This window comes from Nerophis ophidion, linkage group LG10, assembly GCF_033978795.1.
Source record: "Nerophis ophidion isolate RoL-2023_Sa linkage group LG10, RoL_Noph_v1.0, whole genome shotgun sequence".
Classification (NCBI taxonomy): domain Eukaryota; kingdom Metazoa; phylum Chordata; class Actinopteri; order Syngnathiformes; family Syngnathidae; genus Nerophis; species Nerophis ophidion.
The window spans coordinates 39,986,196-40,002,023 of NC_084620.1; the positions used below are offsets into that span (position 1 = coordinate 39,986,196).

The following is a 15,828-nucleotide window of genomic DNA, read 5'->3' on the forward strand; positions in this document are numbered from 1 at the left end:
AGAGTCTAGTCCATAGTGGACCTGGTTCATAGTGTGAGAGTCCAGTCCATAGTGGATGCAGTTAATAGTGTGAGAGTCCAGTCCATTGTGGATCTAGTTAATAGTGCAAGAGTCCAGTGCATATAGGATCTAGTTAATGGTGTGAGAGTCCAGTCCATAGTGGATTAAGTTAATAGTGTGAGAGTCCAGTCCATAGTGGATCTAGTTAATAGTCCGAGAGTCCAGTCTATAGTGGATCTAGTTAATAGTGTGAGAGTCCAGTCCATAGGGGATCTAGTTAATAGTGTGAAAGTCCAGTCCATAGTGGATCTAGTTAATAGTGTAAGAGTCCAATCCATAGTGGATTAAGTTAATAGCGTGAGAGTCCAGTCCATAGTGGATGTAGTTAATAGTGTGAGAGTCCAGTCAATAGTGGATCTAGTTAATAGTGTGAGAGTCTAGTCCATAGTGGATCTAGTTAAAAGTGTGAGAGTCCAGTCAATAGTGGATCTAGTTAATAGTGTGAAAGTCCAGTCCATAGTGGATCTAGTTAATAGTGTGAGAGTCGAGTCTATAGTGGATCTAGTAATAGTGTGAGAGTCCAGTCCATAGTGGATCTAGTTAATAGTGTGAGAGTCCAGTACATAGTGGACCTGGTTCATAGTGTGAGAGTCCAATCCATAGTGGATCTAGTTAATAGTGTAAGAGTCCAATCCATAGTGGATTAAGTTAATAGTGTGAGAGTCCAGTCCATAGTGGATCTAGTTAATAGTCCGAGAATCCAGTCTATAGTGGATCTAGTTAATAGTATGAGAGTCCAGTCCATAGGGGATCTAGTTAATAGTGTGAAAGTCCAGTCCATAGTGGATCTAGTTAATAGTGTAAGAGTCCAATCCATAGTGGATGTAGTTAATAGTGCGAGAGTCAAGTGCATAGTGGATCTCGTTATTAGTGTGAGAGTCCAGTCCATCGTGGATCTAGTTATTAGGGTGAGAGTCCAGTCTATAGTGGATCTAGTTAATAGTGTGAAAGTCCAGTCCATAGTGGATCTAGTTAATAGTCCGAGAGTCCAATCCATAGTGGATTAAGTTAATAGTGTGAGAGTCCAGTCCGTAGTGGATCTAGTTAATAGTCCGAGAGTCCAGTCCATAGTGGATCTAGTTAATAGTGGGAGAGTCCAGTCCATAGGGGATCTAATTAATAGTGTGAAAGTCCACTCCAAAGTGGATGTAGTTAATAGTGTGAAAGTCCAGTCCATAGTGGATCTAGTTAATAGTGTAAGAGTCCAATCCATAGTGGATTAAGTTAATAGTGTGAGAGTCCAGTCCATAGTGGATCTAGTTAATAGTCCGAGAGTCCAGTCCATAGTGGATCTAGTTAATAGTGGGAGAGTCCAGTCCATAGGGGACCTAATTAATAGTGTGAAAGTCCACTCCAAAGTGGATGTAGTTAATAGTGTGAGAGTCCAGTCCATAGTGGATCTAGTTAATAGTGTGAGAGTCCATTTCATAGTGGATCTAGTTAATAGTGCGAGAGTCCAGTCCATAGTGGATCTAGTTAATAGTGCGAGAGTCCAGTCAATAGTGGATCTAGTTAATAGTGCGAGAGTCCAATCCATCGTGGATCGAGTTATTAGTGGGAGAGTCCAGTCCATAGTGGATCTAGTTAATAGTGTGAGATTCCAGTTAATAGTGGATTTAGTTAATAGTCTGAGATTCTAGTCCATAGTGGATCTAGTTAATAGTGCGAGAGTCCAGTCCATAGTGGATCTAGTTATTAGTGTGAGTCCAGTTCATAGTGTATCTAGTTATTACTGTGAGAGTCCAGTTCATAGTGGATCTAATTGTTAGTGTGAGAGTTCAGTCCACAGTGGATCTAGTTAATAGTGTGTGAGTCCAGTCCATAGTGGATCTAGTTAGTGTGAGAGTCCAGTCCATAGTGGATCTAGTTAATAGTGTGAGAGTCCAGTCCATAGTGGATCTAGTTAATAGTGTGAGAGTCCAGTCCATAGTGGATCTACTTAATAGTGTAAGAGTTTAGTCAGTAGTGAATCTGGTTTATAGTGTGAGAGTCCAGTCCATAGTGGATCTACTTAATAGTGTAAGAGTTTAGTCCGTAGTGAATCTGGTTCATAGTGTGAGAGTCCAGTCCACTGTGGGGCCAGCAGGAGATCATCTTGAGTGGAGACAAGTCAGCAGCGCAGATTGATGCACAGATGAGTGGTCCACCCCGGGTCCCAACTTTGAACAGCTTTCATCTGTGGCCCCCAAATCTGTGCCAACCACTGTACACAAAGGAGAGGGGGGCAGAGCAGAAAAGAGACGGCAGAGCAACTGGTTTAAAAGGCGGGTCTATTTAAAGGCTAAAGCAGGCCTGGGCAATTATTTTGACTCGGGGGCCAAATTTAAATAAAAAAATGTGTCTAGGGGCAGGTACATCTATTTTTAGGAACTCTTGCTAAAAACGTTTTGACAGACCACTTTAAAAAACAAAATTAATTTTTTTGATTGAGACACCCTGACTGTACATGAACATAACGAATGTGGGATTGACAATATTAACTATGAACGATAAAACATGGAATACTGACAACATATGAACGTCACAGCCCTTCTCGATCAACATATTTTACAATAAAGCTAAATGCTACAAAATTGAAGCAAACACAGCGAAACATGAATGTGAAAGGTAAATAAATAAATAAAAAACACCTACAATCTGATACATCTGATGTATCACTAAGCTTTAGAACTTTGTTGTATAATCCGCTTCCGCGTCTGTCCCTGACACCCGCATTTCAGGCCGGCCGCTCTGGAAAACTCTGAGTTGCTGTGACATAGATTACCATAGTAACTAAGTAGATTACCATAGTAACTAGTATATTTTGCAAAAGTGCAGATTCCAAACATTGAAATACTTTGAATAATTCAAGATTTACGATAATTTCTAAACATGACTGCACATCATCCTGGCAGCCACAGTTTCCATCTTTAAGATCTAAAACACTTATTTGGGAATGTCATGCAGGCCAGATTGAAAAGCTTAACGGGCCTTAATTTGCCAAAGTCTGGGCTAGAGTATACAAATGACTTTTAAGATGGGACTTAAAGGCTTACTGAAACCCACTACTACCCACCACGCAGTCTGATAGTTTATATATCAATGATGAAATATTAAAATTGCAACACATGCCAATACGGCCTTTTTAGTTTACTAAATTGCAATTTTAAATCTCCCGGGACTTTTTTCTTGAAAACGTCGCATAATGATGACGTGTACGCGTGACGTCACGGGCTGTAATGAATATGAGCGCTGCACACACACACAGCTAAAAGTCGTCTGTTTTAACCGCATAATTACACAGTATTTTGGAGATCTGTGTTGCTGAATCTTTTGCAATTTGTTCAATTAATATTGGAGAAGTCAAAGTAGAACGATGGAGTTGGGAAGCTTTAGCCTTTAGCCACACAAACACACGGTGATTCCTTGTTTGAAATTCTCGGAGGTGAAGCTGTCCTATGGATCACAGCAAACATGGATCCCAACCGAATGTCAACCAGCAGGTTTCGGTGAGAAAATTGTGGTTAAAAAGTCGCCACTTACCGGATATCAGCTGAGCTTGTGCCTCCCGTACAGCTGCCGTCGACTTCCCCGAGACACTATCAGGTACTGTTAAACTCACTAAAACACTAGCAACACAATAGAAAGATAAGGGATTTCCCAAAATTATCCTAGTAAATGTCTCAATGCAACGCGATTGCAATTGTTTTTTTTTTTTTTTTTTTTTCTAGTCCGTCGCTATCAATATCCTTAAACACGAATCTTTCATCCTCGCTCAAATTCATGGGGAAATTGTTGTTTTCTCGGTCTGAATAGCTGTTTTTGTTGGAGGCTCCCATTAAAAACAATGTGAATATATGAGGAGCCATCAACATGTGACGTCATCGTCTGCGACTTCTGGTAGAGGCAGGGCTTTTCTCCAGTTGCGAACTTTATCGTGGATGTTCTCTACTAAATCTTTTCAGCAAAAATATGGCAATATCGCAAAATGATCAAGTATGACACTTAGAATGGACCTGCTATCCCCTTTAAATGCTTATACTCATCATGCCATGATTTTACCATTATGGTCCACTTGGGGATGGATTTTCCTCCAGGCGGCTCCTGAGCTAAAATGAGCTTGACACCATTGATCTAAATCAGTGGTTCTCAAATGGGGGTACGCGTACCCCTGGGGGTACTTGAAGGTATGCCAAGGGGTACATGAGATTTTTGAAAAAATATTTTAAAAATAGCAACAATTCAAAAATCCTTTATAAACATTCTTATTGAATAATACTTAAACGAAATATGAATGTAAGTTCATAAACTGTGAAAAAAAATACAACAATTCAATATTCAGTGTTGACAGATAGATTTTTTTGTGGACATGTTCCATAAATATTGACGTTAAAGAGGTCTTTTTTTGCGAAGAAATGTTTAGAATTAAGTTCATGAATCCAGACGGATCCCTATTACAATCCCCAAAGAGGGCACTTTAAAGGCCTACTGAAACCCACTACTACCCACCACGCGGTCTGATAGTTTATATTTCAATGATGTAATATTAACATTGCAACACATGCCAATATGGCCTTTTTAGTTTACTAAATTGCAATTTTAAATCTCCCGGGACTTTTTTCTTGAAAACTTCGCGTAATGATGACGTGTACGCTTGATGTCACGGGCTGAATATGAGCGCTGCACACACACACAGCTAAAAGTCGTCTGCTTTAACCGCATAATTACACAGTATTTTGGAGATCTGTGTTGCTGAATCTTTTGCAATTTGTTCAATTAATATTGGAGAAGTCAAAGTAGAACAATGGAGTTGGGAAGCTTTAGTATTTAGCCACACAAACACACGGTGATTCCTTGTTTCAAATTCCTGTAGGTGAAATTTTCCTATGGTTCAAAGCGGTCAAGCAAACACGAATCACGACGGAATGTCAACCAGCAGGTTTCGGTGAGAAAATTGTGGTACTGTTAAACTCTCTAAAACACTAGCAACACAATAGAAAGATAAGGGATTTCCCAGAATTATCCTAGTAAATGTGTCTAAAAACATCTGAATCCGTCCGAATGCAATCACGTTTTTTTTTTCTAGTCTGTCGCTATCAATATCCTCAAACACAAATCTTTCATCCTCGCTCAAATTAATGGAGAAATTGTCGTTTTCTCGGTCAGAATAGCACTTTTTGTTGGAGGCTCCCATTAAAAACAATGCGAATATGTGAGGAGCCATCAACATGTGACGTCATTGTCTGTGACTTCCGGTAAAGGCAGGGCTTTTCTCTTAGCACCGAAAGTTGCGAAATTTATCATGGATGTTCTCTACTAAATCCTTTCAGCATAAATTATATGGCAATAACGCGAAATGATCAAGTATGACACATAGAATGGACCTGCTATCCCCGTGTAAATAAGAACATCTCATTTCAGTAGGCCTTTAAGTTGATGATTACTTCTATGTGTAGAAATGTTTATTTATAAATGAATCACATGTTTATCTTTCAACAAGGTTTTAGTTACTTTTATATCTTTTTTTCCAAATAGTTTAAGAAAAAACACTAAAAATGAGCAATATTTTGCACTGTTTTACAATTTAATACATCAGAAACTGATGACGTATTGCTGTATTTTACTTCTTTATATCTTTTTTTCAACTAAATATGATCGGGGAGTACTTGAATTAAAAATGTTTTCACATGGAGTACATCACTGAAAAAAGGTTGAGAACCACTGATCTAAATAAATAACGAATAAAAAAAAAAGAAGAAAGTGTGACGTCATATCAGGGCTTCCCCCCTCCCCTCATTAAGGACTTTTATGACAGCAGATAAAAAAGAAAGAACATTTTCATGCAGTCAATGACACTTAAGGGGCCACAAAAGGGAGGGGGTTAAAAGAGCCACGCCCCTTTAAAAAAAATTCTCAACTTCTATCTCTTTTTTTTTTTTTTCGTTTTCTCCAGGCCCACAGAAAACATGCTGGGAGGAGAGACGAGGGAGGAGGACTTGAGACGAGCGAGCGAGGGAGAGAGTGAAAGGGCCGAGCAGATGGGAGGAAGGAAGGAAAGGATCTCTCCGTAGGGCTCAAGTGCGCGATTAAAGGATCCCGCACAAATAAACAGAGCGGGGTCAAGCCCCCCCTCCACCCTCTCCCTCCCACCCGGCGACCCGCAATAAAACTTGGGACTTGTGCGCGCGCCCTCGCCGGTGTGGACGCGCCCGGAGCAGCGGAGTTGCCGTCCTTGAGCGTCGGCGTCCTTGGTTCTCGTCGTCATGTTTCTGTTCCTCGCCACTCTCCGCCAGTGACTTGTGGCCCGCAGGACTCGGCAGCACCCGCCCTCCTCCCTCCGAGGCGCTCCCCGGAAGAGTCGCGACAGCGCCGTGGGTCGCAGGCGTAGGAGGAAGCGAAGACGAAAGCGGCAATTCTCTTCCCCCTCCCTCCCGCCCCAGCACCTCCCCGAGGACAGCCGCACGCCTTAGCCGCGGTTGAGGCGTTGGCACCGGGCAGAGTAACCTCACCATGGCCGGGGCCAAGCCCGGAGTCCACGCGTTGCAACTCAAACCCGTGTCCGTCCACCCGTTGCTAAAGATGGGCGGGAAGTTCATCAAATGGGACGAGGTGAGCTTTATTTCGACTTTGTGTGCGTGAATGTGTTTGGCAGATCCACCAGTGGGTGTCCGCGGGGGTTCGTGACGAGGCAGGCCTGACAAAGTCTTCTTATGTGGGGCGCGATGTGCAGGTGTGCGAACCTCCTTTATTGGCGAGCGTGTGCGTGTTTGAGTCAGTTCCACGACTAGAAAGTTCCCCGACAGTTGCCAGGAGGCAAGGCAGCACAACTTGGTGTGCTCCGTTCTTGTTGAGCCGGTTCTACTCCGGCTCATGTTGGCTCCACATGACACCCCTTCTGCCTTAGCGAACCACCTGTGTGAACGCCTACTCACCTGGGAGGGGTGGGGTACACCTGCACACCATGACGTCATGCACTGATTTGTTGGACAGGCATCAATCAAAATAAGTTGTGATTGATTGCATCATACTGAGATATATATAATAGTGTTGTCCCGATACCAATATAATTTGGTACTTTTCTAACTAAATGGGACCCCAAAAAATGTCATTATTGGTTTTATTTAAACAAAAAAATCTTAGGGTACATTAAAGGCCTATCAAAATGAGAATTTCTTATTCAAACGGGGATAGCTGGTCCATTCTATGTGTCATACTTGATCATTTCGCGATATTGCCATATCTTTGCTGAAAGGATTTAGTAGAGAACATCCACGATAAAGTTTGCAACTTTTGCTTGCTAACAGAAAAGCCTTGCCTCTACCAGAAGTCGCAGACGATGACGTCACATGTTGATGGCTCCTCACATCTTCACATTGTTTTTAATGGGAGCCTCCAACAAAAACAGCTATTCGGACCGTGAAAACGACAATTTCCCCATTAATTTGAGCGAGGATGAAAGATTCGTGTTTGAGGATATTGATAGCGGACTACAAAAAAACAAAAAAAAAAGTTAAAAAAAAAACGCGATTGCATTGGGACGGATTCAGATGTTTTTAGACACATTTACTAGGATAATTCTGGGAAATCCATTATCTTTCTATTGTGTTGCTAGTGTTTTAGTGAGTTTAACAGTACCTGATAGTCGGAGGTGTGTGTCCACGGTTGTCTTGACGCCAATGTCTCAGGGTAGTCGACGGCAGCTTTATGGGCGGCACAAGCTCAGCTGATCTCCGGTAAGAAGCGACTTTTTACCACAATTTTCTCACCGAAACCTGCTGGTTGACATTCAGTCGGGATCCATGTTCGCTGTGATCCATAGTAAAGTTTCACTTCCGTGAATTTTAAACGAGGAATCACTGTGTGTTTGTGTGGCTAAAGGCTAAAGCTTCCCAACTCCATCTTTCTACTCTGACTTCTCCAGTATTAATTGAACAAATTGCAAAGGATTCAGCAACACAGATCTCCAAAATACTGTGTAATTATGCGGTTAAAGCACTCGACTTTTAGCTGTGTGTGTGCGCTGCGCTCATATTTCCTAACAGCCCGTGACGTCAAGCGTACACGTCATCATTACGCGACGTTTTCAAGAAAAAACTCCCGGGAAATTTAAAATTGCAATTTAGTAAACTAAAAAGGCCATATTGGCATGTGTTGCAATGTTAATATTTCATCATTGATTTATAAACTATCAGACTGCGTGGTGGGAAATCAGACTGCGTGGTGGGTAGTAGTGGGTTTCAGTAGGCCTTTAAACATGTTTCTTATTGCAAATTTGTCCTTAAATAAAATAGAGAACCTACGAGACAACTCGTCATTTATTAGTAAGTAAACAAACAATGGTTCCTAATTTATTCTGCTGACGTATGCAGTAATAAATATCGACGTAATCATAGTAGTATCGACTAGATATGCTCCTGTACTTGGTATCATTACAGTGGTTGTCAGGTGTAGATCCACCCGTGGCGTTTGTTTACATTTTGACGGCGGTGAGCTACGGTGTGTAGTGAAGCATGTTTAGCTATTGCTCGTCCTGCAGGGATGATACTTGTAAGAAACTTACTTTGTCGCCATGGAGACAAGGATTAGTGATTTAGAAGTAGCTAAAACACTGCTGACAGCAGCTGCACTTTAGCCGCTAGCTCGCTAGCCATGTCTTAAAACACTTTTTTCTAAGGGCGTGTCAGTGTTATAACTTCACTTTTGTCTTCAATTTTTAAGCCAAAATACATCTGTTCTCCCTTTTCTGTCCACACACTGTGTCTGCTTGTAAGTACGCTGTGATTGTGCACTGCTGAACATGCTCCTCTGCATGTAAAACCAGCAATGACATGACGACGACGGCGGGATGGTGGACCGATACTTTTCAGAGGCGGTATAGTACCAAATATGATTCATTAGTATCGCGGTACTATACTAACATCAGTATACCGTACAACCCTAGTGTATATATATATATATATATATAGATATATATATATATATATATATATATATATATAGATATAGATATATATCTATATATATATATATATATATATATATATATATTATATAAATCCATCCATTTACCACTTGTCCGTTATTATATATATATATATATATATATATATATATATATATATATATCCATCCATTTACCACTTGTCCGTTATTATATATATGTATATATATATATATATTTTTTTTTTAAATTTTTTTTTTTGAGGATTGTTATCGTTCTAAATGTCCCTTTTTGGATACAACACAAGTATTAGTACTGTATTGTTAGTGTGGCAACCCTGGCATGTGCCCATTTTCGTGCATAAGTGTGCGTGTCGAGGTCATTTTGAAAGGCAGGCTTCTATGCGGACAACTGAAGTGTGTGTGTGTGTGTGTGTGACCGTCAATGATTAACTGGGCTGCTGATTGATAGGCTCAAACTACAAGTCATAACCTCCCTGTCTTCGGTTTACAACTGGGTTGTGTGTGTTTGTGTGTGTGGGAGTATAGAATTAAAACACATTATGTAAAGATGTTATGGCACCATAAAATGTTTTTTCCACTTGCTATCATGTCTTATTGGTGACAGAAAGCAGGTCGCGCAGTTGTTGATTCTGATAAACGCACGCAACATAGGGTGGGACTAGTGTTTGTAAAATAACTTTAAAAAATTAATTATAGTTTCTCGTTACTTTACCAAAAAGTAGTATCGGAATTACTCTTTAATAAATAAAAGTAATTAATGCGTTATTTTAAAAAAACAAAATTAAAATACGTATCTGGCATATGTAAATAAAAGTAATTAATGCGTTATTTAAAAAAAACTAAATTAAAATACGTATCTGGCATATGCAGTTTAGAGATGTTTCATGAGAGCTGTTTGTCTGTTTGGGCAGGATTCATCTTCTTCTTCTTTTCCACCAGATTGCCACTATATGTACAGTACAGGCCAAAAGTTTGGACACTCCTTCTCATTCATCGCGTTGTCTTTATTTTCATGACTATTTACATTGTAGATTGTCACTGAAGGCATCAGAACTATGAATGAACAAATGTTGAGTTACATACTTAAAGGGGAACATTATCACAATTTCAGAAGGGTTAAAACCAATAAAAATCAGTTCCCAGTAGCTTATTTTGTTTTTCAAAGTTTTTTTCAAAATTTTACCCATCATGGAATATTCCGAAAAAAGGCTTTAAAGTTCCTGATTTTCGCTATCTGTGAAGCCACCGTCCATTTTCCTGTGACGTCATCCAGTGATGCCAATACAAACAACATGGCGGATAGCACAGCAAGATATAGCGACATTAGCTCGGATTCAGACTCGGATTTCAGCGGCTTAAGCGATTCAACAGATTACGCATGTATTGAAACGGATGGTTGGAGTATGGAGGCAGATAGCGAAAATGAAATTGAAGAAGAAACTGAAGCTATTGAACGAATAGCTATTGACGCTATTCGGCGATCGCCTTCCAACCAACGATTGAGTGTCGCAGGATATCCATACATCTCTGTGCCATGTCTGCCTTAGCATCGCCGGTAAAATGTGCAGACCAAACGATCGGGACTTTCACATCTTGTGACACTGGAGCAACTTAAATCCGTCGATTGGTAAGTGTTTGTTTGGCATTAAATGTGGGTGTGCATTTAGCATGCCGTGCTAATCGATGCACACTCCACATAAGTCAACTTGAATCCGTCCCTGATCGTGTTGTTACACCCTCCGACAACACACCGACGAGGCATGATGTCTCCAAGGTACGGAAAACAGTCGAAAAAACGGAAAATAACAGAGCTGATTTGATTTGGTGTTTGTAATGTGTTTGAGAAAATGGCGGATTGACTACCTATGTAACGTCACGTTGTGACATCATCGCTCCGAGTGCGAATAATACAAAGGCGTTTAATTCGCCAAAATTCACCCATTTAGAGTTCGGAAATCGGTTAAAAAAATATATGGTCTTTTTTCTGCAACATCAAGGTATATATTGACGCTTACATAGGTCTGGTGATAATGTTTCCCTTTAACAAAAAAGGTGAAATACCTAAAAACATGTTTTATATTCTAGTTTCTTCAAAATAGCCACCGTTTTCTCTGATTACTTTTTCACACACACTTGGCATTCTCTCGATGAGCGTCAAAAGGTAGTCACCTGAAATGGTTTTCACTTCACAGTTGTGCTTTACCCTCATCGAGAGAATGCAGAGAGTGTACAAAGCAGTAATAAAAGCAAAGGGTGGCTATTTTGAAGAAACTACAATATGAAACAGGTTTTACGTTATTGCACCTTTTTTTGTTAAGTACATAACTCCACATGTGTTCATCTACAGCAGTGGTTCTCAACCTTTTTTTAGTGATGTACCCCCTGTGAACGTTTTTGTATTTCAAGTACCCCCTAATCAGAGCAAAGCATTTTTGGTTGAAAAAAAGAGATACAGAAGTAAAATACAGCACTATGTCAGCAGTTGCTGATTCATTAAATTGTATAACAGTGCAAAATATTGCTCATTTGTGGTGGTCTTTCTTGAACTATTTGGAACAAAAATGATATAAAAATAACTAAAAACTTGTTAAAAAATAAACAAGTGATTCAATTTTAAATAAAGATTTCTACACATACTGTAGAAGTAATCATCAACTTAAAGTGCCCTCTTTGGAGATTGTATTAGAGATACATCTGGATTCATGAACTTAATTCTAAACTTTTCTTTGCAAAAATTAAATCTTTAACATTAATATTTATGGAACATGTCCACAAAAAATTTAGCTGTCAACACTGAATATTGCATTGTTGTATTTCTTTTCACAGTTTATGAACTCCCATTCATATTATTCAGTAAATATATTTACGAAGGATTTTTGAATTTTTGCTATTTTTGGAATATTTGTGAAAAATCTCACGTACCCCTTGGCATACCTTCAAGTACTCACAGGGGTACGCATACCGCCATTTGAGAACCACTGAGCTATAGTGTTGATGCTTTCAGAGAAAACCTACAATGTAAATAGTCATGGAAATAAAGAAAACACATTGAAATGAGAAGGTGTGTCTAAACTTTTGGCCTGTACTGTATGTGGTAGTGGGAGTGTGGTTTGGGGCGTACAGGGGGCGTGGTCTATCACTATAATCATCATATTTATGACTTCATGATTAATTTTATAGGCAATGATGCATATTATCATCTTTGAAAATGCTAAACAAATGTTTTACGTGTATATACATTGTTTTGTGCCGTTATATGTTGCTGCCTATTGTAAAATGTAACACAGGCAACACTATATTCTGCCCTCCCTGAATGTTGGAAATTAGTTTGCCAACAATATAAACAGTCTTTTGAATTAGAGGTGAAAAAATAACTTGTGGTGGTCTACTTATATTTTCCACAAATTATACATACACATGAAGTGCATATACATGTAGGAATCACATTAAATTAAAGGTCTACTGAAACCCACTACTACCCACCACACAGTCTGATAGTTTATATATCAATGATGAAATATTAACATTGCAAAACATGCCAATTCGGCCTTTTTAGTTTACTAAATTACAATTTTAAATTTCCCGGGAGTTTCGTCTTGAAAACGTCGTGTAATGATGACGTGTACGCAAGACGTCACAGGTTTTTAGGAAGTATGAGCGCTATGCACACACACAGCTAAATGTCGCCTGCTTTAACCGCATGATTACACAGTATTTTGGAGATCTGTGTTGCTGAATCTTTTGCAATTTGTTCAATTAATATTGGAGAAGTCAAAGTAGCAAGATGGAGTTGGGAAGCTTTAGCCTTTAGCCACACAAACACACGGTGATTCCATGTTTAAAATTCACGGAGTTGAAACTTTCCTATGCATCACAGCGGACATGAATCCCGACCACTTGTCAACCAGCAGGTTTCGGTGAGAAAATTGTGGTTAAAAAGTGGCCACTTACCGCATATATCAGCTGAGCTTGCGCCTCCCGTACAATTGCCGTCGACTTCCCCGAGACACTGCGCTTCAACACCCGGCCGTGGACGTACACTTCCGCCTATCAGGTACTGTGAAACTCACTAAAACACTAGCAACACAATAGAAAGATAAGGGATTTCCCAGAAGTATCCTAGTAAATGTCTCTAAAAACATATGAATCTGTCTCAATGCAACGCAATTGCAATTGCGTTTTTATTTTTTTTGTATTTATTTTTTATTTTTTTCTCTAGTCCGTCGCTATCAATATCCTCAAACACGAATCTTTCATCCTCGCTCAAATTAATGGGGAAATTGTCGTTTTCTCGGTCCGAATAGCACTTTTTGTTGGAGGCTCCCAATAAAAACAATGTGAATATGTGAGGAGCCCCCCACGTGTGACGTCATCGTCTGCGACTTCCGGTAGAGGCAGGGCTTTTCTCCAGTTGCGAAATTTATCGTGGATGTTCTCTACTAAATCCTTTCAGCAAAAATATGGCAATATCGCGAAAAGATCAAGTATGACACATAGAATGGACCTGCTATCCCTGTTTGAATAAGACTATCTCATTTCAGTAGGCCTTTAATAATATACTTTGGAATAAACTGGAAAGAATGCAATACATTTAATTTAGGCAGAAAATTGGCTCTCATGCCTTTAGCTTAAAGGGGCTGTTTGCATCTTGCTCACAGTTGCATTTTTCAAAGCAGAAAATTATGTATATCAAAAACGCCATTGGCTAGCGTGTGTTACCATGAGTGGTGCAACAGAACACATTTGTGTTAAAATGGTGTATATTAGTGTTGTCCCAATACCAATATTTTGGTACCGGTATTGGTACCGAAATGTATTTTGATACTTTTCAGTACTTTTTGATACTTTTCTAAATAAAGGGGACCACAAAAAAATTGCATTATTGGCTTTTCCTATTGCAAGTTTGCACTCCACAATGTTGGCTTTATTCAAACAAAAATCTTAGGGTACATTAAACATTTTTTTCTTCTTGCAAATTGGTCCATAAATAAAATAGTGAACATAATAGACAGCTTGTCTTTTAGTGGTAAGCAAGCAAACAAAGGCTCCTAATTTAGCTGCTGACATATGCAGTAACACATTGTCATTTTCCATTCTATTATTTTGTCAAAATTATTGAATTGAGGACAAGTGGTAGAAAATGAATTATTAATCTACTTGTTCATTTACTGTTAATATCTGCCTACTTTCTCTTATAAGATGTTCTATCTACACTTCTGTTAAAATATGCTAATCACTTATTCTTCTGTTGTCTGATACTTTACATTAGTTTTGGATGATATTACACATATAGGTATCAATCCGATACCAGGTCGTTACAGGATCATACATTGGTCATATTCAAAGTCGTCATGTGTCCAGGGACATTTTTCCTGAGTTCATAAACATATGATTTTTTTTTTTAAAAAGAAAAAAGATTTTGTGATGCTAAAAAATATTGATGTAATCATAGTCGTATCGACTGGATACGCTCCTTTACTTGGTATCATTACAGTGGATGTCAGGTGTAGATCCACCAATAGTGTTTGTTTACATTTTGACGCTGGTGAGCTACGGTGTGTAGTGAAGCATGTTTAGTTATTCCTCGTCCTGCAGGGATGATACTTGTAAGAAACTTACTTTATTTGTCGCCATGTAGACAAGGATTTGTGATTTAGAAGTAGCTAAAACACTGCTGACTGCGGCTGTACTTTAGCCGCCAGCTCGCTAGCCATGTCTTTAAGCACATCTTCCTGACGGCGTTTTAGTGTTGTAACTTCACCTTTACATTTATTGTTTTTAAGCCAAAATGCGTCCGTTCTCCTATTTCTGTCCACAAACATTGTCTGCTTGTAAGTACTCCGTGATTGTGCGCTGTCGAACATGCTCCACTGCTTGTAAAATCCAGCAATGACGTGATGACGGTGGGGTGGGGCTGGGAGTGGACCGGTGCTTCTTAGAGGCGGTATAGTACCGAATATGATTCATTAGTATCGCGGTACTTTAACTATACCGTACAACCATAGTCTATATTTTTCACAGTTACTAAGTTTGTGGAGTGAAAATTTTTACCGGCTCCATAAAAATGATTGGTATTTACCACGGTCACTCACCCTGTCCCGCCAACACATATGCGCAGAGAGCGTGTGCACACATACACTAAGTAGTCCGAACGAAGCAACAAACAATTTACAGTCATGTTATTGTTATGACAGAATATACATTCAATGGCAGCTAACACTATCAAAATCGCTAGTATTAGAAAACTACACCCAAAGCTAATGCACGTGCATTAGGATTGCAAGTTTGTTATTTTAGTCATTGATTTGTTGTTTATTATTTCCTCGTAGTAGTAGTAGTGCATGTCAGTGTGTGCATGCCTGCATGTTGTTTGCTGTGTGCTGTTGCTTCTTGTTCTTTAGTAGCAAGTTAATTTTAGTGTGGTGTTGGTTATTGCTTTCATTAGTAAAAAGTTTGTCATTGCATTGAACTTTCTGTGCTTCCGACACTTCTGTCTTGTTGACATACCACCCCATCATCGGTAACAGCGCTGTAACCTACTTAAAACGAATTAATTAAATTACTTGTTACAATTAAAAGTAAGTTATGTAAAGCCGTTTTTACTAACACTGAGTGGGACCAGCAAAGTTTGTTGTAACCAGGACCTTTGACTGCCTTCCAGTCACGGCATCCACGATTTCCACAAGTAGCACACAGTGTAAAGCCGGTACGTGGTACTTTCTTATTTTGTGTGACATTTGTAGCTAGAAGCGGTAAACAAACACACAATCCTTCCTTATTTACAGTCGTCATATGATGTGCTCGCTTGCTTCAACTCACAGAGTT

General features: G+C 39.4%; 1 protein-coding gene across 1 annotated transcript in view; it reads left to right on the forward strand.

The window, feature by feature from the left end:
• Positions 1-5,987: 5,987 nt before the first annotated feature.
• plcb3 (phospholipase C, beta 3 (phosphatidylinositol-specific)) overlaps positions 5,988-15,828 on the forward strand; it is a 141,566-nt gene continuing 131,725 nt past the window's right edge. Inside the window, exon 1 of the mRNA XM_061913741.1 lies at positions 5,988-6,648. Within this exon, the coding sequence (XP_061769725.1) occupies positions 6,550-6,648 (99 nt within the window). The 5' untranslated portion in view covers positions 5,988-6,549. The remainder of the gene's footprint in view (positions 6,649-15,828) is intronic.